The sequence below is a fragment of the Acipenser ruthenus genome, chromosome 1 (assembly GCF_902713425.1).
Source record: "Acipenser ruthenus chromosome 1, fAciRut3.2 maternal haplotype, whole genome shotgun sequence".
NCBI lineage: Eukaryota > Metazoa > Chordata > Actinopteri > Acipenseriformes > Acipenseridae > Acipenser > Acipenser ruthenus.
Genome location: NC_081189.1, coordinates 68,323,401 through 68,350,327, shown reverse-complemented (window position 1 = coordinate 68,350,327; position 26,927 = coordinate 68,323,401). Strand labels below are relative to the sequence as shown.

Sequence of the window (26,927 nt, the reverse complement as noted above, 5' to 3'; positions counted from 1 at the left end):
CCTCTTAGCGGCATATTATGTTACCTTTTCAGTGTGTTGTCAATGGGTCAGTTTAACTTCATATACAAATGTGTGTTAACAAAGTATTTGATAAAGAGTGTAGGGGGTTATCATAAGCCTTTGAATAAGACCACTAAGCATACAGTGGCAAGTCCAGTTATTTTCATTTAAATTTAAGCTATAATGAAACATGTTAAATGTAATAGCCTTATATTAACTTGCACCATGCTTGTTTTAAAACTGACCTCTCTTTGTTTCTAAAAATTGCCTGCACAAGTAGGTTTCCACACACCTTGTTTACTTGCCAAGCCTAGTGTTTTAATTAAGATGAAACCCCACTTTAAGCACTTTTCCAAATTCACTGCATGAAGTCATTTTTGGCTCGCAAACATTATCCCAATTAAAATCACTACCTATCTGATAAGGACTGATACTGTAGATGACTTTTCTATTTTAATCAAATGCTTATTTGGCTGCCAAGTGTTCATTAATTTCTATGATATCATGAAGAGAGTTAATTTTGGAAAGACCATGGATTCAAAATTGCTGACGACCAGTGAATCTCGTTTTTTAACGAGCCAACACAGAATCCTGCTTCGAGGTGCCAAAGACCAAGCCTTATTTGAAGGCTTAATGCCCTTCCAGAATTGTACTGTGTGTCTGAGACAAACATTTACAAAAAAAACCAAAAAGTCTTTTAGACATTACAACATTTCAAATGTTGGTTTAATTGCTATTGTAATATCCAAAAGACCCTCCACCTAGTTGGAGAAACTGAACTAACTCTTAAATTGATTTAATTAAATGAACATTATTTCAAATGTGTCTTAACCGTATATTTACAATATTGTCAATGCCATGCTTCTGTTATAATAAACTTTTACTATGTTCTTTCAACAGTTTATCTTAAATGGCATTATAAGATGTATTTCTAATTATTTCATTTCAGTATAACAGTTGATCCTAGAAATTGTAATATTATTTTACTCCATTGATAAATCTTTCAAGATTTTAATGGGAGGTCCAGTTATTTATATCTAAATACAGGCTAGCATTAATATACCAGAATGCCATAGTGCTACAGTGACTGAACTGTGTCTGACCTTCTTCACTGTTCATACAAAATCCAGTCAAAGCAGGTTTTAAGACAACCTTTGCTTTTTGCCAATTTTAGGGTTGATTAATATAAAACACTATCATAAGCATTTTCCAATACTTATTATTTCAAACCAATATCTAACTTAATGTATTAACATGTCCTACGCTTTCTGTTCCCATCTCTTCCTGCCAGGTTCTAATTAATTTGTTATATATATATAGAAAATGATTATTGTAAGATAAACGCCTATCTTCTGTTATCTGAAAGGTATTTCCGTTCGTTAATATTAACAAGATCGCTCATTATAGAGAAGATCTTGGCTTTTAAATCGCTGACCATCAAAAATTCCTGCTTCATCAGCCAAAATCAATGAGTCATCTTCAACACTGCCTGTACTACAAGCAGGTGTGAACGAGGTTACAACATTAGTAGCTGTGACAGTCTTGGGTCAGTTTCTGCTCTCAGTGAGTCACGGGTGTGGTTGACAGTCTTTAAAAGCCTGATACCTGCAAAAACTTAAATCTTGTTAGCTGGGCTCCCATCTCTACATTCCCCTTCCCATCGTCAGTGGGCAAACACATTTTAATTGAATCTGGGTCCATCAAAGAACTGCACACCCTTGCAACCAAGGCCTTCCATGCAAAAGGATCTAATGACTGATAGCACAAAAGGGACATGCCAGAACCGTCCTTGACAATACTCACACAGGCTTTCTTCCTAAATGTTTAAAGCATTATACTGAAAATGTTGTTTTTGACTTTGTTTTAATTTTTGGTTTTCCTAATTTCCGTACCTCATTTTATATATTTATTTTTGTTGTTGTTGCAAGGTTTCATATCATAATGCATGTTCTAATGCATCATTAGGCTTCCAAGCCGTAGGCTGGGGAAGCCTATTGTTTTTGTTAGGATTATTATTTTTATTATTATTATTATTATTATTATTTTTATTATTTTTTTCTTTTTTCTGCCAAAACATGCTCAAAAACTCATGAAATTCGGTACACAGATGCGTACGGGGATAGTCGGTGATATTCAGCAAATTTGCGCAAGTCACATGGTTCGGCAGCCATATTGGATTTTGCACAATTTGTTAAACTGCCTATGTATCGGAAACTGTTTAATGCAGAGTTCTGAAAATTGCTATACATGTTGAGGGATATTCCATGATTAACTGTTGTTAATATGAAGCTGATTGGTTGTGTGGTTTGGCAACCACATTGATTAATGACATAAAATTACCATAAAAATATAAAATCATCAAAATTCAGACATCTTCTTCTCTGAAACCGCTTATCCGATTGAAACAAAAATTGGAATAAAACGGCTCAGTATGGTCATCTGTTACGCTTGTTAAGGGAAGTTGCTACTGTGAAAATCATGGCGTCCACGCTGCATGACATCATCAACATACACAACTGGCTATAAAACTGCGTATAACTTCTTATTGGCTGCACCAAAATGCACAAAATTTGACACGGATGTACAGGACTATGGGATGTTGTGTCGTGGTCAATATGGCTGCCTTTGGTCACATGGTGTGGCAGCCATCTTGGATTTAATGAAAAGTTTGGACAATATTCAAAAGTCTTCTTCTCATGAACGGTAAATAGTACAGCTGTGAAAAATGTTGTACATAGTGCGCTCATGTCCACAATTGATTCTACTTAAGGAAAAATGGATCAGTTACATGGTGAGGCAACTATGTTGGATTTTGTGTAAAACAACAACTGCTCATGAGCCCTTTGGTTGATTGACGTGAATCTTGGGTATACGTTATCTTTGTGCTGTCCTCTAAAAAAGTTAGTCAGGAAAAGTTCCTACATCAACAAACATGACTGCCATGAGCTAGTCAATATGGGTGACATTCCATTTTTGCATATATTTCACCTTGAAATTACACATTCCCACCACTGGGGACAGCTGTTAACATGGTACAGTCAACAAGCGAGTGAAAAAATCTTTCTTAAAATGGCCATTTTTTGCTGGTGTTTAAAGAACAGTTTTACTAACTCATGTAACTTAATTAGAGTGGAAGGATGATATTAATTCACACGTACACACAGTATACAGTATATAAAGACACATACTGTAAACTACCGTTGCAGCTGCATCCACGTGAAAAAATAAAAATAAAAAAATAACCTGCACTATGCTTTTTAAACCAGAAGACAATCGAAACAAACAAAAAAATACATAATACATGAGCTTTACTAGTCACATGAATACAGTTTGCTTAAAAATCGTTATATAATTATTTTTACGACTGAACTGTGGTCGTATATTTCATTGAATATTTTTGGTAATGAAATGTATAGACAGAACGCTTCATAATCGCTTGCTCTATAAAATAGCGTTGTAACTGTAAAGATTGCATAGTTATTCATGGAGAATCCCCCCAAAAAGCAGACATTTTAGTATAATTCAAGCTTACCAGCTTCTCAGCCGTAATGCTTTTTGTTTACTTATAACCTTGTGGACATGCAGGCAATACTGATACACACAAAAAAATTGAAAAAAAAATACCGTCTTCTCGGGCTGTACAGAAGTGATTACAGAAGTCTGTAATCACATTTTTTTTTTTTTTTTACAACGCTGTCGTAGCTGAACAGAAGCCAAATTTAAAAAAAAAAAAAATCATTACTCGTTTTACTGATATGGCGTTGTCACAAAGACGGCCAGAGTGGGTGGCGTCAGACCAGAAAAGGAATACACAGACAGAGATGGTGGTGATGATGAGCTGAGTGCAATGGCTGCACTCAGCGTTTATTTAACAAATAAAAGGGTTGTAAACAGCACAAAACAGGACACGGCACTGGTAGCCAAAAGAAACATATAAACAAAACGGACTAAACACTTAACAAACGGTGCACGGAGACAAACAAACACGGTGAGTTTTAAATAAACAAGTATCGTGCTGGTCCTACCAGCACGTAATAGCAATTGATATTTAAATGTATTTCTCCTTCTCTCTCACCCGTTCTCCACTCACCGAACACCTAACCCCGACTGAATGAAAATGTGCCTATTTATACTGTTGTGCTGGGATTCAATTACTAATTAATTATTCACTTGAATCCCAGCACGTGAATTAATTACGTGAAACCCAGTGTTCACATATTATATTTTAAATGCACGTGCGTGATGTGCAATCCCGTGCCTAAATACAAATATACACTTTTTAAATACACGTGAAACACAGACCCGTTTATATCCCGTGTACCAATGACTATACACCAACATTTACACACGCAACATACAACACATAACACACAATTGCACACAGGGGCGGGGCACATTGCCACATATACCCCCCCTTGTGCGCAGCACACATGGCCTCAACGGCCACCTCCCCCCTTAAAAACCCAGCAGTCCAGGACAAAGTCTCGGGCTGGGAAGGGAGGCTTCAGTGGGCCCATGGCTGGCCATGCTGTCAGCACCCCTGCCGGTAGTGGCACGGCTGACAGCCTGTTGGTCCCGTCCTGCAGCGAAAAAGCTGCGGGGGCAGGTGGTCCCCCGACCTCCCCCTTCTTCGTAGCCGGCAGCTCCCTCCTGTGGGGCTCCGGCCACAAGAACTCCTGCAGCGAAACTGCTGCTGGGGAAAGTGGTCTCCAGACCTCGTCCCCCTTCTTTGTAGCCGGTAGCTCCCTTTGGTGGGGCTCCGACCACAGTACTGCCGGCAGCGAAGAAGCTGCAGTGGGAGCAGGTCTCCGGACCTCCCCCACGATCTCCGGCAGCGAAACTGCTGCAGTGGGAGCAGGTCTCCTGACCTCCCCCACGATCTCCGGCAGCGAAACTGCTGCTGGGGTTGGTGGTCTCCAGACCTCCTCCCCCTTCTTCGTGGCCGGCAGCTCCCCTTTCTGGGGCTCTGGCCACCGTACTCCCTGCGGAGGTACGGGCAGCAGAGGCAGCTCCTGCTCCTCTGCTCCGGGCGGTGGCGGAGGCAGAGGCAGCTCCAGCTCCTCTGCTCCTGGCGGTGGTGGAGGCAGAGGTAGCTCCAGCTCCTCTGCTCCTGGCGGTGGTGGAGGCAGAGGCAGCTCCAGCTCCTCTGCTCCTGGCGGTGGTGGAGGCAGAGGCAGCTCCAGCTCCTCTGCTCCTGGCGGTGGTGGAACCAGCAGGTATTCACCCTCTGCTGGTGGAGGTGGGAGGGGCCAGCAGTCCTCCCACTGTGGTGGAGGTGGAACCAGCAGGTATTCACCCTCTGCTGGTGGAAGTGGGAGGGGCAAGCAGTCCTCCCACTGCGGTGGAGGTGGAACCAGCAGGCATTCACCCTCTGCTGGCAGCTTGGGTCCTAGGGCTGTGGAAGCCCCGACTTCCCTCTCTTCGGGCTGTGGACGCCCCGACTCCTCCCTTTTGGGCTGTGGACGCCCTGACTCCTCCCTGTTGGGCTGTGGACGCACCGACTCCTCCCTGTTGGGCTGTGGACGCACCGACTCCTCCCTTTTGGGCTGTGGACGTTCGGGCTCCCCCCACTCAGACGTAGGACGTTCGGGCTCCTCCCACTCAGGCGTAGGACGTTCGGGCTCCTCCCACTCAGGCGTAGGACGTTCGGGCTCCTCCCACTCAGGCGTAGGACGTTCGGGCTCCTCCCGCTTGGGCTGTGGACGCTCAGGCTCCTCCCACTTGGGCTGTGGAGGCAAAACCAGCAGGCATTCTTCCTCTGCTGGTGGAGACGGGGACAGCAGGCATTCTTCCTCTGCTGGTGGACCTGCTACCTGGGCTGCTGTTCCACTTATAACTGCTTCCAGGTAGCTGAGGACCAACCCCACACCTTCCTCCCAGGTGCTTACGGTCTGTTCCCTCGCATAAGCCTCCCATCGTTCCCTATCCATAAACTCCAGGAACTGGACGACTACTGGGATAGACTGGGCCTCCAGCCCAGCATTTTCCAGCATCCAGTCCCGCACTTTGATGGCGTCTTCTGCCATTTTTTTTTTTTCCTTTTTTAAATCCAAACTGCGGTTCCTGCTCTCGCCTGAGTCCTGGAGGCGCTGTCGATCCCACGCAGGACACCACGTGTCACAAAGACGGCCAGAGTGGGTGGCGTCAGACCAAAAAAGGAATACACAGACAGAGACGGTGGTGATGATGAGCTGAGTGCAATGGCTGCACTCAGCGTTTATTTAACAAATAAAAGGGTTGTAAACAGCACAAAACAGGACACGGCACTGGTAGCCAAAAGAAACATATAAACAAAACGGACTAAACACTTAACAAACGGTGCACGGAGACAAACAAACACGGTGAGTTTTAAATAAACAAGTATCGTGCTGGTCCTACCAGCACGTAATAGCAATTGATATTTAAATGTATTTCTCCTTCTCTCTCACCCGTTCTCCACTCACCGAACACCTAACCCCGACTGAATGAAAATGTGCCTATTTATACTGTTGTGCTGGGATTCAATTACTAATTAATTATTCACTTGAATCCCAGCACGTGAATTAATTACGTGAAACCCCGTGTTCACATATTATATTTTAAATGCACGTGCGTGATGTGCAATCCCGTGCCTAAATACAAATATACACTTTTTAAATACACGTGAAACACAGACCCGTTTATATCCCGTGTACCAATGACTATACACCAACATTTACACACGCAACATACAACACATAACACACAATTGCACACAGGGGCGGGGCACATTGCCACAGGCGTCTGTTTTTTTTTTTTTTTTTAATTTCATAACTACAGTGATAGATATAATTATTAAGACTAAACTGATAAAACAACAATCGCAAATTCTGAATATGTGGCAACCCTATTACACTATTATCACTTTCTGTTGCTTTACGAATGCACATTAAATGATAGTGGCATTCAAATATACAAGAACCAATACATGCTGTAGACTTTATTTTATATTGCAAAATTAAGAATAGGTCACCACACGCACACACGCACACAAACTCAAACAGCGATTTCGAACAATGTTAGCCTCTTGTATGCATTATTTTCAAAGTATATGACTGCATACTATTTAGAATTTTGTGTGCATCCAAATAAAATTTAAATTGGCTACTAACCAATAATTCCAATATTTGTGCCAAAATTAACACAGTTAGCACAGTTGTGATGATAAAGCTTCATCTATAATAACCAATGCGCTTAAATTTCACGATAACTGCTTGGAAGCCGTAAAGTTGCTTGCAACTCTAGTTATTCATTACTATTTGTCTTGTGATGACTTGTTGTTACATGGAGTCTGTTGCAGTAAACTTAAGAATGTAGTCTGTAGTTCTTTACCTAATTGGGTGCTAGCTAGTTCAGAACTAACTGGGGATAATCTGCAGCTCAGTCTACCTAAGCAAAACATATGCCTTTTTGATTTCCGGAAAGACACAAAGCTTTAAGAGATTGGTAAGTTTGATGGTGGGTATTGTCTAAGAAAAAATTGCCTTTTTGTGGCAATAGCTTTGCAAATCAGACACCTCTGCAGTGTCAACCTCTCATTTGCAGTTACTGTTTATAAACACTATTAAAATGTGTTGGTGACCGGGACTGGGTTGCACCAGCTAGTGTAAGTTCTTACTTAGCTTAGTTATAGTGTAAGTCTTTACTAACTTTGGTTTTACACATTACTAAATTTACACGGGTTGCACCAGGTAAGATAGTTATAACGTAAAGCTTAGTTGTTGATTAAATTTTACGCATATCTTCGGGTAGATGTAAGCTGTTCGTAGAATCACATTCCAAGATGGCACGGCAACTGTTACTATGCAAGCTTCTGTTTGAAGAGGATTGTGTTCAAAGTTTTCGGTGTCAGCGTGTTTTGCGAGACCGCATACATCCTCTTGACAATTACAATGATATTGACCTTTATGTGCATATTTTGAAGATGAACTCAAAATTAACATAAAACATTCATCTTCCAGAAATGGAGCACTTCCTCCTTCTCTCCAGGTTTGCCTCGCTTTAAGGCAGAGGTGTCAAACTCCAGTCCTCGAGGGCCACAGGGTCTTCTGGTTTTCATTCCAACTTAAGCTCTCAATTAACATAATTGATCTAATTATTTGTTCAATTTAACATATTTAATATTTTTCAAGGTCTTTTACAGTTGATGGTTTTAAAAATGCACTTGATTCAAGGTACACTACCTATTAAACATTTTGAGGCCTGAAGAGAAGTGTTAAATGTGTCCAGTTAATCAAATAATTAGACCAATTAAGTAATTGAGAGCTTGGGTGGAACGAAAGCCAGAAGACACTGCGGCCCTCCAGGAACTGAGTTTGACACCCCTGCTTTAAGGTATTTCGCTACCGGATCGTTTCAAAACCTGGTAGGCGACTCAATACAGGTGCATAAATCAACATTCTTTAGAACGGTCTGTTTCGTTGCTCTCTCTCTCTTTGTAAACTGTTGCAGAAGTATGTATACTTCCCTACTGATAGCAAAAGATTGGACGAAACTCATCAGAAGTTTTTCAGATCGCTGGGTTTCCAGTCCCTGACCATCTTCCGGCGCCTCCTCAAGACTCACCTCTTCAGACAGCACCTGTAGAACTCCTCTGTTCCCTCTGGACACTTATTCTCTTCTTTCAGTGCACTTTACTTGCTCTTATCTGCTCCCTATTTTACTGCATTTAATCCTGTACTTTAGAGCAGTGGTTCCCAACCTTTTTTGGGTACTGTACCCCCAAAACACTTTCACCTGCCTGAAGTACCCCCTTATGCGTGTGTGACCGGTGTGATTCCTAGATTAGGTGTAAATTTGACTAAATTAGGTTTAATATCAATATTATTTGTCTGTCTGTCATTTACCTGTGAATAATGATAATGTATTACTATAATAATACTCATACTTTTATCAGTTTAATATTTGTATGACTTTTTCACATCTTCAAGAGTCCAGACCAGTTATACAAAAACAAAGATCAAATTTTATACACATAGTAGCAGCCTACTCTCAATATCACCCATATGTATAGACTTGCATATGACACATGAGGACTCACCAATCAATAAGCTTTGTCAGTCTCGGGGACAGTGTGGCAACAGCAGTTATCAGGCTTTTCTCCAAGTTGAGTCTGTTCCTGTGCTTGGTCTTGATTATGGTCATAGATGAAAATGTCACTTCACATAAATATGTAGATCCAAATGGCAGCAGTTCATTCAGTGCATGTTTCCCCAAATCAGGATATTCCTTCTCCACATCACACCAGAACTGTGACAGTGTTGTCTCTGAGTACCTCATCTTCAAGCCACGGTCTGAGGACACATCCAGCAGATTTTCCTGCAGTCTGGTAGGAATGTTGTTGTTTGTACTTTCAATCATGAAAGGATTACGCACCCAGTCAAGTTTGGCAGACTTGTTTTCAATGTCAGGGAAGTAGGAGTTGAACTCACTGTTGAGTTTGGATAAATGTGTGCTCACTAGTTGCACCATAGGATCTCTGTCAACATCACCTGTAGAAAGGTAGGTGTCAAGCTGCTGGAAACAACTTATGTCCCCATCTTCACATTTCCGCTCCCAGAGTTTGATCTTCTTCATGAATCCACACACTTTGTCATACATGTTTAGAATGTGTGTGTCTTTACCTTGCAGAGATAGATTCAGGTTGTTCAGTTTGCTGAACACATCAGCAAGATAGGCAAGGCGGGCTACCCAGTCTGTGTCCTCGAACACAGCCACAAGGGGCTCTGACAGAAAAGCACTTACTTCGTCGCGCAGCTCAAAAAGCCTCTGTAGTGTTTTCCCTCTCGATAGCCAACGTACGTCGGTGTGAAGCAGTAGCTGCTGGTGCTCAGCCCCACTGTCATGACAGAGCCTTTCAAACAGTCTGTGATTTAGAGGCCTCGACTCGATAAAGTTAATCACTTTCACTGCGTCATTCAAAACATCATGTAACTCAGGACTCATTCTCTTGCTGGCCAGTGCCTCCCTGTGAATGATACAGTGATTCCACTCAACGTCGGGGTTGACCTTCTTTATTTGGGCAAGTAATCCTTTCACCCTCCCAGTCATTGATGCCGCACCATCCGTGCACAAATGAGTACAGGATTTCCAATCCAGATTGTGCTCTGAGAAAAAGCTGTCAATAATGTGAAACACATCCTCACCCGTAGTGCTCCCCGTTAGCTTCTTGCAGAACAGAATGTGCTCATTAATTTCCGAAATGTCTCTGTATCGCACAAACGCAATCAACTGGGCTTCCCCGTTGACATCGGTCGATTCATCCAACTGCAGAGCAAATGAACCGGAATGTTTTAACTTTTCCACCACTTGATCAACAATACCAACGCCCATGTCATCGATCCTGCGGCACACCGTGTTATTTGACAATGGTACAGTCTTCAGTGCATCAGCTGCTTTCTTATCAATCATTGTTTCTGCGAGAATAACAGCAGCAGGCAAAATTAGCTCCTCAGCTATAGTAAACGGCTTTTTGGACTTAGCCACAAGTAGCGACACAGCATATGAGGCTTCCAATGCTTTGGTTGATACTGCAGTTGCTTTCTTTAATTTCTCTTGACTTCCCTTAAATTCCGACAGCTTTCTATGGAAAAACTCTGCTGTCTTTCCCACACAGGAAAGATGCTTGGTACTGAGGTGCCGTTGTAAATGGGCTGGTTTCATGCTATTATTTGAGAGCACATCGCCGCAGAGGAAACACAGTGGCTGAGGCGGCTCTGTAGGTGTGGATGTGAAACCGAAGAGGACATACTGTTCATGAAATTGACGGTACTTTGACTTGTCAACTTTCTTTCTTTTCTCCACGTGTTCACTTGACCTGCCGCTAGCGTTGCTGCTGCTTGGAACAGTGCGTTTTTTCAGCCATTGATCCATAGCTAGTGTCTTTCTTCTACTCAAAGATAGCTGCCTGTTACCTGAAATCGTGAGTGACTGTGGCGCGCGGCCGCGGAGGAGCGAGCAAGGGTCAACTGGCGGGAAGTGGCCAGGGTGAATAAAAAATACACTCCGAAACTAAAGTAAAAAATTGTCCTATAAATACAAAATAAACTACAGATTTCACACCAGTGACCTCAGTAAATGTTTTCCTGCCTATTGAGATTGAAATAACTTGAACATATGAATTGTTTGGAAATATTTTTCCCAATATTATTTTTTTTTTTGCACATTTTTGAAAATCTTCCCACGTACCCCCTGGGGACTACCCACGTACCCCTAGGGGTACGCGTACCCCCGGTTGGGAAACACTGCTTTAGAGTACTGTAATCTGTCAAGTGGCATTTAATCTGTAGTGTTTTGTATTTAATTATATCCTGATGTAACTATCACTGACACTTATCTGCTCTGTTATTGAATCGTATTTTGTTGTACTTGCTAGAACCAAAGTCATTGTATTTATCTTGCTCTTAATTGTATTAATACTTGTACTGTGATTCTTGAAATGTATTTTTGTTTACGACTGTAAGTCACCCTGGATAAGGGTGTCTGCTAAGAAATAAATAATAATAATAATGTTTGCTGCATAGATGGGACGCATATAAAAATAAAAACACCTTCCATGCATGAAGCAGAATACATAAATAGAAAGGGTTTCCACTTTTTGAATACAGAAATTGTTTGCGATGCAGATTTGTGAATCACGAATTGTGTTATAAAGTGGCCCAGATCCAAACATGACAGCTTTATTCTGAAGCATTCAAATCTGTGGGATGAATTTGAAGTATGTCGATTTAAAGGGAAATTACTCGGAGATTCAGGTTATCCATTAAGAAAGTGGTTAATGGTCCCTTTTCTCAACAAATACCACATAAACAATTTCTGCAAGTAACAACACAGACTCAGACTGGTATTACTATAAGCTTGATATAATAGGTGTAATGCGGATGCAATTTACTGAAATGTACAACTCGTTATAATAAACACCTCTATATTGTAATGTAGGTGCTGGTATATTCATTAGCCTTAGATTAGGCAGTATTTTAAACAGTTTCCATGAAAACTGAATACATTTGGAAAATATGTAGTATATGTAAATATTTTATGTAACATTATTAATAATAATAATAATAATAATAATAATAAGATACAACACTGAGTGAAGAGGTAAGTGTTATCTGTGTGAACGGGAAAAGTCTGCAGTGCCGGTATCCCGACTCAGAATGCACTGATTTAATTTTAATAATGAATAAATTAATCTTTAATATAAAACATTCCCAACTAAATTATATGCATATGATCGGTACCTGTAATCGGTCGTATATACTACTAATAAGAACAGTTTAAAGCCAGGCACTATGACTAGTCGGTTGTACGTTCAAGTTTATTATGTTGAGATGTTTTGATCTGAAGCATCCGCGCTCCAACCGAAAATAGGACAGTGCCTAGTTATCAACTAACTAGGAACTACTAAGCACTTAATGAAGGCTTTACGTGTTAACTTAGCATAGCTGGTGCAGCCCAGCCCAGACCTCTGACCTGATATGGCTGCCACACTGAGGCCATGTGTCTTTTTTGGACAGTTTTAAGCAGTTTGGTTAACAACTGTTTTCTAAAGCCCATTTTGATTATTTCATCATTTAATCAGTTTTGCAGATCATGACACCTATTTCTAACTGTTATATAGGTGGTTCATTTTAAAAGCACTGTTTAATCTAAAAGGAATTACACACAAATCCTTAACACAGCAGCAGTGTGGAGTAGTGGTTAGGGCTCTGGACTCTTGACCGAAGGGTTGTGGGTTCAATCCCAGGTGGGGGACACTTCTGCTGTACCCTTGAGCAAGGTACTTTACCTAGATTGCTCCAGTAAAAACCCAACTGTTTAAATGGGTAATTGTATGTAAAAAATAATGTGATATCTGTATAATGTGAGATAATTGTAAGTTGCCCTGGATAAGGGCGTCTGTGAAGAAATAATAAATAAATACAAAATAAAACACAGTCTTTAATTGTTATTTTTGAAATTATTCCCAGTGTCTTCACATTTTGGTATGCAGCTTTGGTATGAGTTAGTCCAGTTCATAACCGGTGTTGACCAGTAAAAATGAACCGTTTCACTGCCACATTGCTTTAATGTCTGGTCTGGTTGATGATACAGAACACATACTTTGAGGTAGTCTCTTCACATTTGATACGCAGCAATGGGGGTTATTGTTTTGCAGTACAAAACAAACAGTACAAAAAATGTGTTAAATGAAATTCATATTTGAGCCGTATGTTATTTGTAAACTTACCCTGTGTCTGTCCTGAATGTTTTGTTTCAGCACAGCATACCAGTGCATCTACTATTCACCTGAAAACACATCTAAAGCAAAGGAGGTACTTACAAGCATCAGCCTGCTGCAGCCCCTCATCTCCAGCCTCGGTGACCAGCTGCTTCACTCTGCTCAGCAGCACTCCTCCGACAGCCTCAAGGAGGCTTTGAAGACACTTTCAGACAAAGTAAGATTTCAGTGTTCATTGTTGTCCAAGGAACAGGAATAAGTCGGGCCCCAGCTGGGGTCTGCGAGATAGAAACTGGCACGAAGCCCGTTTAACTCAACCCCTATCTCTCTCCCAGTATGACTTCTCATTAAATAAAATGCTATTGTGTTTACGGAGGTGGAATGTGCTACAAAGTGATTATTTTATAACTCATTATTTTCTGTGATCAACCTTTTAGAATACAATCAAAATGAAATAACATAATTAAGACATGTTTTTACTTTAAACTGAATTTAAAAAACACAAAGCCATCAACATACAGTTGGCACAGCTCCTACTAATAATAGCCCAAATCTTGATAGAAATCCTGCTAATACTTTAGTAGGTTGGAGTCCAAATGAATAACTGTTTTTGGACTGCAACTCATGCACTGTATTACCGGCAGCAGTTTCCTCTTATAGCTGTGGTCTGATGCATAATCAAACAAGATTTACATTGACTGCCATTCAGTGTAATGAGTCCTGTGTTTATTTTATTACTTTGTTACTGCCAAATGGTCCTTTTAAAAGCACACTATTAGTCCTATTGACTCTAACAGTGTGAAATGCAACTGTGGTACCACAAGAAAGAATTACGAAAAAAAAAAAAAAAAAAAAACTTTTCCAGTTGTTGCTTTCATGTTATCTCATGTCCGCTCATGCAGACTTTTGTTATATCAGCCCACCTAAAAAAAATATAGTCTGTCAAAATATAGTCTGTCTTGACTAAGTTTCTGTCCTACATTTTCATAGGTATCTTTTCTATACTAGGACGGCAATTAAAGGAGGCAGTACATTACAGTTGGGGTTTGAGTTAAAATGGTGTTTCTTTTTTCAATAAAATTTCCATCTCTTTTTAATTCCCTTTTTTTCTTAAATGAAAAGTAGAAGTAGATGACTATGTTGAGTGAAAAAATGAAACTTGTATAAGCGCTGTTCCCTTTAAAGTAAAAAATGTAACCATTACCTGGTGGGATATAATCTCTTGTAGCCCGAATTACCTGAGCACTTATATCAAAGCTGCTCCTTGGTGGCAACATCGCCTCCACCCTCAAAGGGTGGTCACACCAAATATGGATTTGATTTAGATTTTTCTTCTGTTCACTCACTTTGCATTTAGTTAATTGATAAATATAATCTATTAACATGTCTATTTTTGAAAGCATTCTTACTTTACAGCATTTTTTCACACCTGCCTAAAACTTTTGCACAGTACTGTGTGTATATATATATAATCATTATATTTGTAAATATTCAGCTTTTTTGCTACACTGCGCTGTTGAATTGGCAGGATCCTTTTCGACCGGAGAATATTCCGAGTGTCTCTGCCGTTGCTGTGTTTGCTTTGCTGCACTGACAACGAAGGCTACTAGTTTTTTTCTAGTTAGGAGGCTGCAGCGCCTGTCTGTTTTATAGTGCATGCTTGCATTTTGCCAGTGGCTTTTTCAGGTATTTACCTGCACACCACTTGTCCTGGTACTGTCTTGTAAAGCGCTTTGTGATGGTGGTCCACTATGAAAGACGCTATATAAAATAAAGATTGATTGATTGACTTATTGATTGACTCGCTCTGCTGGTACCAGAGCCTGTACCCTGGTCGGTACCAGAGGCTGTACCAGTGACTTGGTCGGTACCAGAGCCGTCCGAGGACACAGAATCAGATGTCTTGGCTCCCACGGTAAGCCCCTCCCTTATCATACGTGTTACCACGGCCCTGCAGGTGCCATGGGCCACTAAATATGACCCTAAATGCTCAATATTTGATAGGGTGCCCGCTGCTATGTGTCAGGCATTGGCTTGCTCAGGCTCGAGTACCTGACAAGGACAAAGCGTTGTTACTGGATGCACCTGTAACACCAGGGCATACGTTTGCGCCGGCAGTGGATGAGATGCTAAAACACTCTCACCAAGCACGTGAGTCTTCCAAGGAGTTGGCATGCCTCCTCCCCAAACAGAAGCCCCCAGCCCGTAAGCCAGCAAAGCATTGGCAAAACATGAGTCCTCAGCCCCAAAAGCAGATTCAGGCTCCTGCAGCCCCTGCTAGAGTTAATGCACAGAGCCATTTTCATGGTGCACAATGCAGAGGCCGGTGCAGTTATCAGTGCCCTGCTCACAAGCAGCAGCCGCAACCGCGGGTGTGAGCCTCTACGAGCTAGAAGTCCTAGGGATTTGCTGCCACAGATCCCAGGCCCATTCTGTCAGGCCCATCTTGTTTATTGTCGATCCTGCACCAAGGACACCTGGGTGATTACCACCATCAGGGCCGGTTACTCTCTGCAGTTTTGATTCGGCCCCTTTTAGGGAATGATCGCAACGACGGCCATGAACCCTCAAGACACTGTATTAGTGTCTCAGGAGGTGGCGACCCTACTGCAGAAACAGGCAATTTTAGTTGTTCATCCTCAGTGAGAGAGAAGCGTTTTACTCCAGGTACTTCCTGGTGCCAAAACGGGATGGCGGCCTAAGACCGATCATCAACCTCAGACAGCTCAATCTGTACTTGAGAGTATGAAGGTTGAAGATGTTGACAATGCGGCAGCTGTTGCAGTCAGTAAGGTCAGGCGACTGGTTCACTACAGTGGACCTCAAGGACGCCTACTTTCACATCCCTATACGACCCAACCACAGGAAGTTATCTGACCAAGTCACTGAGATGCTTCAGAATGCCAGAGCAGCGTCAACACACTCCCAGTGTGGTTACAAATGAGGTACATTCCTGACGTGGTGTCAGTCACGTAAACTGGACCCCACGACTTGCCCAGTGGCAGATATACTGCAATTTTTGGAAGGACCTGTTTGGTGAAGGCTTATCTCCCTCCACAATTAAGATCTACCTGGCAGCTATCTCAGCTTGCCATATTCAAATTGACTCCGTCTCCCCAGGAGCACACTTCTGTTTTTGCAGGGTGCTCAGAGGTTAATACCCCCAAGAAAGGACCTTGTCCCCTTGCTGGTGACTTAATATAGTGCTGGATGCTACCATTTGAGCCTCTACATTCAGCAGAGCTGAAATTTCTGTCATTAAAGACAGCTTTCCTGCTTGCTATTACCTCTGTTAAGTGGCTTGGTGAAATGCAAGCATTCTCAACAGCACAAGGGTATTTGTTTTTTGCAGAGGCTAGAACTAAGGTTGACAGCACCCAGAGTTGGCGGCTATCAGAGCAATTGTTTATTTGCTTCGGGTCTAAGTTCCATGAACAAGCCCTGTCTGAACAGCGGCTGTGAAGGTGGATTGCAGACACAGTCAGGATTGCATATGATCTAGCCAACTTGCCCCCACCAGAGAAGGTCACTGGTCATTCAACAAGAGGCCTTCAACCTCTTGGCCTTTATTCCAGGGGGCTTCTGTCACGGACTCTTCCAACACTATGGACCACACCTCATACTTTAACAGGTTCTACCAACCTGAATGTTGTTTTTTTTTTTTTTTTTTTTTTTTTTTAAATTTAGTCGTTGCCAATTAGTTGTTATTGTTTTTTCCCCAATTTGAAATGCCCAATTATTTTTAGGCTCAGCTCACCGCTACCACCCCTGCGCTGACTCGGGAGGGGCGAAAATGAACACACGGTGTCCTCCGAAGCGTGTGTCGTCAGCCGCCCGCTTCTTTACACTCTGCAGACTCACCGTGCAGCCGCCTCAGAGCTACAGCGTCGGAGGACAACGCAGCTCTGGGCAGCTTACAGGCAAGTCCGCAGGCTCCCGGCCAGACTACAGGGGTCGCTGGTGCGCGATGAGCCGAGGACACCTTGGCCGACCTAACCCTCCCTCCCCCCGGACGACGCTCAGCCAATTGAGCGCCACCCCCTGGGAGCTCCCGTCCACGGTCGGCTATGGAATACCCTGGACTTGAACTGGTGACCTCCAGATTATAGAGCGCATCCTGCACTCTAGCGAGTGCTTTTACTGGATGCGCCACTTGGGAGCCCCTACCAACCTGAATGTTGTAGATCAGCAGAACCCTGGTTTTGGGACCAGAATGTTAAAAGCAGCCACTCATCGCTGCGTTCACTCCAACACAGCAGGCTTGAAAAGAAAATGGCTCTGAGCCTTGTGCATCACTCGTATTTATCTCCTGAGGGCGGACGACGTCTGATGCACACATGGCTCTTAAAGGAGCAGCTTTGATATAAGTGTCATTTGGTCATTTGGATTACATTCCATCAGGAAATGGTTACATTTCTATTTCAGGGAGCCAGGGTTATGATAATAACCTAACGATCCCAGACCTAGTATGTAACGGAAAGCTATTTGTGTTGTGTAGGAGTCCTTTTGATTTCCAGTGTGTTGCATGAAATAAGCTAATCACAGCAAACTTATTTAGTAGAACATAGATGGAAAGGCTGATGGTACTTTTTTAAACAAAACAGCTGTTAAATCAGAGTAGGTTTTACTTTATTATTGCATTTTTATAAGCCCTCTTCACTGAACTCAAACTGTAGGAATAATCACACCTTGCAAACCCACTGTAGCTTGAAACAGTGTGGCAGGGGCATTTTATCATAATGAAATAAGGCTCAAACCTGATATTAGTTCAAAAGCAGTGGGAGGTCCCCTATCAGTTTGTTTTATACCATTTGGAATTAAACTGTATTCTATCTAAAAAATAAAAGTGCTTACTAATTGAGCCATTACATCCTGTTTGTTTCCATAATAGAGGCCCGTTACCTGTAAAATGCCCTTCATTAAGCTGCATCCACACTGGACAGAGCGACATGAGCGAAGTCACCGAATGTCAATCCACACCAGACAGGAAACGATCCAAAAGACTGGAAATAAATACATGACCCCGCCCACGCATTCCTATTGGACACACTAGAGATAGTACCATTAGTAGTAGTAGTCCAATTTGAAGCCTGGTAGATCTCCAGCTGATATTTTCAACAAAATTATTTTATTGTTATACATTTATATAATTGTGTGTCTTTACAATCCTTTGATCCTTTTTGTTTATTCACTTGTTTTAAATATTTTGCAACATTATTATTATTTATTAGTATTATTATTATTATTATTATTATTATTATTATTATTATTATTATTATTATTATTATCTGTGTTATTATGCACAAGTCACGACTTACCTTGTATTTCTACCAATGCCGTTCTGCAAATCTATTTTTCTACTTTATTGTAAACGCTATTGAAGACTGTGATGCATCAGATCATGGCTGAGTGTTTGAGCCGTCTCTGACTTAATTTACTTATGAATAATTCTACACAGAACAAGGTCGTGTGCCATGGCAAGACGCAAGACTTTTATTTAGTTTTTCCTTTTAAAACAGTCTGGTGAACAAATGTGGCTCATAATCTTCAAAACTATGAGCTTGGTAATGTTGGTATGTGTCACATAGAATACAAACGTGTTGCTGGCTTTGTTTCACAACGTATAGAATAGTAGAACCTCGATAATATTTTTGTTTTGTTTGGTGAATCTCCACAAAACTTCACTTTATGCATATTCACAGATTTGTGCCACAGAACAATTTAGTGAACAAATTCATCATCATAAAAACAAACAAACCAAAAACATGCCATAGCTTAAAATTAGGTCACATGTTCAAGTTGTGTGAATGCGGGACCTTTTTTTTGTCATTTTTAAAAGCCAGCATAAGTGCACATTTTTTTCATTTAAATGCTGGATATGTAGCCTGCATGTATGGTCTGGTTTATTTTTGCTTATTAATAAACCTGTTTTTATGCAACTTGCATAATCGGAAAGAAAATGTCTCGGTGCTGCTAAATGCACCACCTGCAAGCCACGACTACTGGGACTACATAAAATGATTAACTTGTTTTGAGGCATGACGTGTTTTGAGGCGTGTGTTTGACGTGTGTCAAGGGTGTTAACCTTGCCTCTGATTGGTCAGTTTCATTTCAGTCACGAGACCAAAAAAATATATAAACCGGTTCTGTTTTAGCGACGTGAAATTTTCTCACGTCACTTGCTGGTGATGTGATTTCATTCTTTTTATTTTCATTAAGAAACAAAAAAGTGTGACTAAGGTCGTCTCAACTGCCTCTCGTTTAATTGGGACAGCCGCTTATTCTGGATATTTTTCCTTCTCCTGAGGCATCCCAATAAAGCAGAGTAGACTGTATATGTCTTATAGGGTATGCTTTGGATCGTGCTTAACCTGTGGTAGCTACAGTAAACTTGTGTAAACTAAGCTATTCAAAATAGGAATAGAGCATTCAGAAGTTAAATGGGGGTAATTGTAACCAAGATTCTTGTTTTTACATTATTAATTTAAACAAAACATTTGGAAATAATGCAGTTTCAATAGTAATATGGACCCGGGTTTGACAAGGTATGAGAGGGTTAGTGAAGTTATTTTCAGTGTAATGGCCTAAAGATACAAACAATCTTCATCTTTAGCAGGCATGCACTTACACTTATAGCTATATCTTGAAAATTCATGTAATTGTGATGAAACTTAGTATTGGCATTCCATAGCACAAGTTCAACAGGCTTTTAGAAATCCTAGTTCTGGTGTTTGATTGGTTTGGCTAATGAAGGATATATATATAATATAATTTATATAATAATATATAATTTTTATACAACTTTGTGTGGACATTATCTCACATTTCAATGATACTGCTGGCAGTTACACAGTACCTCAGATGGTTAGACATCGTTCAAAGGAATGAGGATCTTAATTAGCGAAACATGACATTAACCTTTCCTTTTTATATGCTGAGGCTTTAAAATCCCATTTTGAGCATAATAATCTTCTTGCACAGAGCGTTCTTTATGGAGATCACTGAACAGACTCACTGTCAGTGCTAAAAGTGTACTGGCTTGTTATTATTATACCCACGCTGTTACCCTTGAGAGCCCTTCTTAACTTCTAAGCACTGGGCCCTTCTGAGCTCAATATAAAGACAGCTTCAGAATGACTCATCAGTCACCTCTTACTGTGGAGACAGCACACTGAGGACCCATTTTTAATTGTTTGTTGTAACAGCTTGTTTGATTAAGTGTCTTCTTGTTCTCAGACGGAACAGTTTGTACACGTACTGAAAGACGAGTTGGTCAAGAACGCCCTGCTTGCACTCTACACAGCTCGACCTGGCTACGTCAGTAAGATGAATTCAGCGGTTTGTAACCATGTTGACGAAAGCAACCCCACACCAAAGGAAGACTCCACCTCCACGCCACCTCCTCTGAAACGACAGGACTCCATACCTCATCATTCTGAATACGACGAGGAAGAGTGGGCAAGTGATACCTCTTTATTTCACAATACTCTTTTACAGAGCTAGTGGAGAGTAACTTGTTTCCCCTCATGTAACCCACCCAGTAAAACGCATTAAACAGATTGCAGAACGTATCAAAGAAATGATTGGTGGAGTCTGTCAGAACTGCCATATTACTGTCATTTGCTCACTGTAGAGAAAGGCCAGTAGCCTGCTGTGGCAAAGTGGTTTGCAGTGCGCAGGTGTAGAGGTGATGCAGTGCTCGGTAATAACAGACACAAGACAGTTCACGGTGAAAAACAGCTATTTTATTTGACTGGGTTGCACGCTCGCAACTCTTAAATAATAATAACTGGCTCTACACACCAATGTGTATCGCTCAGGTAAACCACGGTTCAGTCCTGAAATAATAATACACTAAACAAGACACACACAAGCACAACACGGTCACAAGTCCAGAGTGAGTGCTCTTAATGAAAGTGTGAGTTACAAGTTTAAATGTGCACAATGGTAAAGTGTAGTCCGGGTTTGTTTGCTGGCTGTTTAGCTGCACCTCCCGGAGCTTAGCCTTCAATAAATGACAGATTAATAGAGAGACAAAACAAAACACAAAAACTAATGGTTTCTTTTTACAACACAGTAATCCTTTACGGGTCCTTTTGTAACCATAACCAAGGAACACATCCCCTGATATACCCTCAGTCACGCCCCCTTCGGTAGCGAGTGCAATCACGTATCCTCCAATACATGACTGACACATCGCCTACCGCATTAAGGCGATGACTTCTGTTATTGTAACTCCATCCCCTTTCTGGATGTCCGACTTCCAACTGACCCTGGAATGAACTGCCAAACCATCCAGTCCGGGGCACACTGTTCCTGTTATACCGTGCTCTCACAGGTTAAGAGGGAGATTTTTTGACTAGGATTCATTCTCTGTCACACCCGCCGGCATGTCTGTGAATCTGAAAAAAGATACAGATTGGAGGGTTCTACATCCATAATAATAATTGCACCCATTCTGTCTCAAATATTGCTGCAACCCAAAGAGTGTCTTCCCTATCATTGGAGTAATGCAGTTGTGTTGCATGAAAGAAAGGAGTCATAAAAACCACTTTGAGAAATGGTTTGTACGGGTGCAGAGAGCTGTAATTGCAGGATCAATTGTATTGTTAGAAGTCATAGATTTTTTTTTCTAAATTGTGCTACCTTGATATATGGTTTGAGAGAACTGTAAAGTGGATGTTTTCATTTCACAGACATCTTACATCTGCCGCGAATATCCTTTATATTTCACAAAGATTTCTATGGAGAGAAATACAATGACCGAGCTCTTAGCAGATTGTGTTTTTATGGCTATTGTATTGTTTCCAAGACACTCAACCTGTTGGAGATCAAGTAACTGATGTATATAGAATTTGGAATTAAACTATGACGCACTGGTAGGAGCTAAGGGTAATTCTGAAACATTAGCATGGTAATATTAATGCTTGTTATGTGTGTGTGTGTGTGTTTTTTTATTTTTGCAGGACAGGGTTTGGGTGAATGTAGCAATGAGCTTAAACTGCATCATTGCCATGGTGGACAGGCTACTAGAGCATGAAAATAATAATCAGGAAGCAGGAGCGGATCCTTCGCTAGCAGATGTCATCACTTCACACACCAACGGTAGGCAATTCATCCGTAACTTCAAACACTCAATCATGAATTCTAAAGCTCTTAAGACGCAAAGTCAAGGTGAAAACTGTTTTGATAAATACATTTTTACATGATGAAAACAAAACATTTGTTCACTTAATGGTAGAACATTCTTTATTCACATCAGTTCATCAAAGACCGGTAGAGGTTGGAGCCTTTTTCTTTACACTAATAGTGAGCTTTGCTGTCCATGCTGTCAACCAGTTATAATTTGGCGTAGTCATGGCTTCCGATTGCCCCATAATGCCAATGCACTTGCATTTTCATTCTCATTATAAGGTGGAAAACAAATAGCACGGTCTTGTAAATGGGAAGCACTATATTAGTTTACTGGTCTGCAAAGTTGAAGGAGCAAATGATAAGGCGGAGTTGCACACAAGGGGGAAAAAATACACATGTATGTGTGAATGTTTCAATATTATCAATTTGATTCCAGCTAAGCAGTGCTGTGCGTTGCATTTCCAGTAACCCATCCCACCTGCTGGGGGTTCATTTATAAAGACTTACAAAAAATGTAGTACTTCAATTATGTACAAATTATTAAAGTGCATTTTAAATAAAGTAATAAACTGTATTGACAGCCTTAACAAATGATTTGTAGATACTTAAGAGAAAAAAAAAAATTGGGGTTGCAATTGACCAAATATACTGTGGAGTTTAAAGTTTTACTAGGACCCCAAAACCGCAACACAAAACACCCTTTGTTGGCAAGGTAGAGTGGCCCACATCCCAAAATTACACTAGCACACCTGACATTAGCGATTTGTCTTTCTAGGCAGTCTTTCTGAAGAGTATTGAATTGGCACATCAGAGATAAAAATGAAATCACCAGGGCTGTACTTTCATTAGGAAGAATAACAAGAAAAGCAAACAAATGAAGAACGATGGCTTATCTCCCATTTATCTAATGCACACAAACTGTGTTTTGATTGAACATGGATGGCTTTTCCTCACTCCTGCACAGTTTTAGATTGTGTAGATAAGCTGGGTTTTATTACTATTTTACTATTTATTTGTTCTTTCTGGTGAAATATGAAGAGGCAGATGGTTGTTAATAAACATTCCATCCTGTATCTCATTATGAGGAAGGAGCTCATTTACATGATGCTAGAGGGAGAAAATGTTTAAATGTTGGGTAAAAGCTGACTGCTAGCCACCAACACCAAATGTTACTTTTAAGAGCAGGTATACAACTGTGATTTCTTGTGATTTCTATCCTCGTCTCTTCCTGAAACGTGTTTTTTATGTTATGGTTTTTTTTTTGTTTTTTTTTTTTATGGATATTGTAAAGCTTGTTATTACAAACAAGGTAAAATGTAAATACCAGCACTGCAACAAAAACATAAGGAGGCTATCGACCATATTTCATCCATCAGCTGTATTTCAAGTTCTGCCCAGGAACTAGTTGTTTTTTTCTAGCCTATGGGGTTAAAATGCATACTAAATACAAATCCCCTTTACATGGTAAAACGTTTTTCATGTTTTATTTTTGTTCCCTGTACAAATGTTAGATTTGGAATGAATCATAATACTTAAATCTGCTTCTACTGCTGTTTATACTGCCAAGAATATACATACTTTACAATGTAACAATGAACTTGAGAGAGAGAGAGAGATAGATAGATAGATAGATAGATAGATAGTTACAGTGCTCCCCCGCTATAATAACCGAAGAGCGTTATGAATGAGGGACGGGGTGAGTGGGGGGCTGAACCGTCTCGTCTCCCGGAGAAAGCTGGTGCCCCTCTCGCAGCAAAAATGTTAATACATTAGGAAAGATAACCACGTAATAGGCCTAATATTTATTTTGATATAAAATGAATGCTGAATAAGATGTCTGTGTTATAAAGTGCCAGCACAGCTTTTCTTACCTAAGTTTCTTCTGAATTGTACCGGTTAAATACTGTACTGTACTGTTCTGTGTTTTAGGCATGCTGAATAGAAACCCAGGGTCACAAAGCTTTAACTTCCAGTGTATTCTTGTACTTGGTCTTAAAGGTGACTGGCATGAGCAGCTCTACCCTCTGGTGGTGACACTGAAGGACTGCGTCAATGAAGTCGTTCATCGAGCCAGAAAGTCTATGGCATTTGTTTTGCTGCAGGAAGCGGCATGCAGCATTCCTCAAGGCCTTTTCCTAAAGCAGAGGAGAGATGTGGTCTTTAGTCAAGCAGTAGGTGCTTCCAACACCACTTCTATCACAAATGAAATCTCCAGGCTCGCCTGTAAAGGCTTGTTAAACTGTTAAAATAGTGTACTTTAGCTCTTGTATGACGAAGATATGTTGTTGAAATGTCTTCAATTCAAAGTAATCACCCATGTCAAAGAAGGTTCCTTTTCTGTATTGGCATGTGGTTATGTACAGCTATGGCCAAAAGTTTTGCATCACCCTAAAATTATCAAATTGTGCTTCATTGTCGAATGAAACCTGCTGAAATATGTTATGGATAAGAAATTACATACCACTTTGTAGTTTTCCGTAATGAAAAACTGACAAATTGAAAAATGTGACATTTCGAAATCTAACATGAAAACACACGATTCCTGAAAAGACATCACAAATCTTGACACGTGTAACTCAATTAGAAGTAATCAAACGGTGACCATTAGAAGCGTTAACGAGTATTTCTCTTTCAAGTACAAAATGTAACCAGTACCATATGGTTATTTACCTCTTAAAGACTCGAAACCGTGGCCCACCCCTAGGACGTAAATGGACAGACTTCAATGCCATTTTTCTTTTCAAGAATGACCGGACAGGGGAGCCTGGTAGCAGATAACTACTTGTTGCTTATGACTGTATAATTTTCCCTAATTATTGTGTTTTACATAATTTAGGCGATATTACATTTATGATGTAATAGTTTTTTTTTGTTTTTTTTTAATTAATTACACAGATATTGTGCATTACAGCCTGTTGTTTGTTACGTCCCGCAGCGGCCTTGTTTCCCGCGTGAAGCCAGCGGTTTGAGTCGCTCCTTCCCAGGATCAAGCAACATAAGATGCGCTCCCCTCAGCTGCTTAACTCCAGCTGGAGTTATGTTAAATTCGCCTTTTAAATTGAGACATTTATTTTGTGAAGTGTAATTGTGTCACTACTGTTTTCTGTGGGGAAACATTTTTCTCTTGTGTTTTTTTTAAATTTTTTACAGAAATACGCGCACAGCTGCTGGGCTCAACAGCGCTGCGCTGGACCGAGGTACATGCTTCAGTTGAGATTGCTTGCAGTCTCTCCCACAGTATCTGGCTGCTGTTTTGGTGACTGCTTTTGCATCACCATTACAAGGCAGTTAGTACCTATAACAAGCAGGCTTCTCTCGGTCTTGTGTGGTACTGACTGAGTGGTTTTGCCAGTGGCTTGTACAGGTGGGCATCCATGTACTTTGCTACCCGTGGTAACTGCAAACCGGTGGACCCTTAGCGTACCTGTACTGAGGTCACTGACCTGGTACCATACCGAATCGGGACCGAGGTTACCGCACCAGTACGGTACCATCCTTGTAACCATACTGTACCGTACCGTATTATTTATATAATTGTTTAATTACCGTTTTTTGTTGAAAGTATTTTCTCTTGTGTATACGCACTGGCCCTCATTCGACCCTTACAAACAGACATAGAGGTACAGGGCAGCAGTGTGGAGTAGTGGTTAGGGCTCTGGACTCTTGACCGGAGGGTCGTGGGTTCAATCCCCGGTGGGGGACGCTGCTGCTGTACCCTTGAGCAAGGTTCTTTACCTAGATTGCTCCAGTAAAAACCCAACTGTATAAATGGGTAATTGTATGTAAAAATAATGTGATATCTTGTAACAATTGTAAGTCGCCCTGGATAAAGGTGTCTCCTAAGAAATAAATATTAATAGAGGTGACTTTCTCCCTCAATTTTTAGCCCTAGCTACTTCTCAGCTTAGCCTTGTAGCATTCCAGTTGTTCTGCTATATTGCCCTTGCAAAGCTTTGGTACACTCACCCATACGGTAATGGTTACATTTCGTACTTGAAAGGGAATGTTAGGTTATTACATAACCCTGATTCCCTGAAATAGAAATGTAACCATTAACCTTCACAATCGCTGCGTCTATGATGGCAGCAGTCTTGAAGGAAAAATGACATTGAGGTCAGTATTTAAGTCCTCGGGAGCGGGCCATGACTGCGTCACCAGAAATGGTTAGAAGACAACAGTATCACGCCACTTCAGTTTTGGCCTGGAAATCAGGAAAAATCTAAATTCAACTGATGGAGGAATCTAAAGGATAACTCAACCTCTCAATGCCTCATTGAGTCCATGCCTGAGAGATTAAGGAAGCCTTGAAGTACTATTATTATGGCTTCCGGTAGACTTTTGCGATATAATTTTGTAATTTTTTTGATTACGTGATAAATAAAAGATAAAAATGATGTTCATATAATTATTATTATTATGTTTTTTATTATTATGTCTCAGTTTTAAAATGTAGGGTGGTGTGAATGTTTGGCCATAGCTGTACATTGTGTCTTATGCTTTACTGTGTGAGGAGCTGTAAGGGCATTAAAGCAGCTTTTCTGAACTCCAGACTCAA

The 26,927-nt window shown here is 40.9% G+C and overlaps 1 protein-coding gene across 8 annotated transcripts in view; it reads left to right on the top strand.

Annotated features, from left to right (window-relative positions):
- The window catches only part of LOC117421560 (type II inositol 3,4-bisphosphate 4-phosphatase-like), a 353,781-nt gene that overhangs the window by 273,429 nt on the left and 53,425 nt on the right, over window positions 1-26,927 (top strand). For all 8 annotated transcript variants that reach the window (XR_009329315.1, XR_009329316.1, XR_009329317.1 and 5 more), the window contains 4 exons: window positions 13,277-13,454; window positions 20,474-20,695; window positions 22,204-22,342; window positions 24,371-24,543. Coding sequence is in view for 2 of the 8 variants with exons in the window: in XM_059028317.1 (XP_058884300.1) it covers window positions 13,277-13,454; window positions 20,474-20,695; window positions 22,204-22,342; window positions 24,371-24,543 (712 nt within the window). In the remaining 6 variants the exon portion in view is untranslated. The remainder of the gene's footprint in view (window positions 1-13,276; window positions 13,455-20,473; window positions 20,696-22,203; window positions 22,343-24,370; window positions 24,544-26,927) is intronic.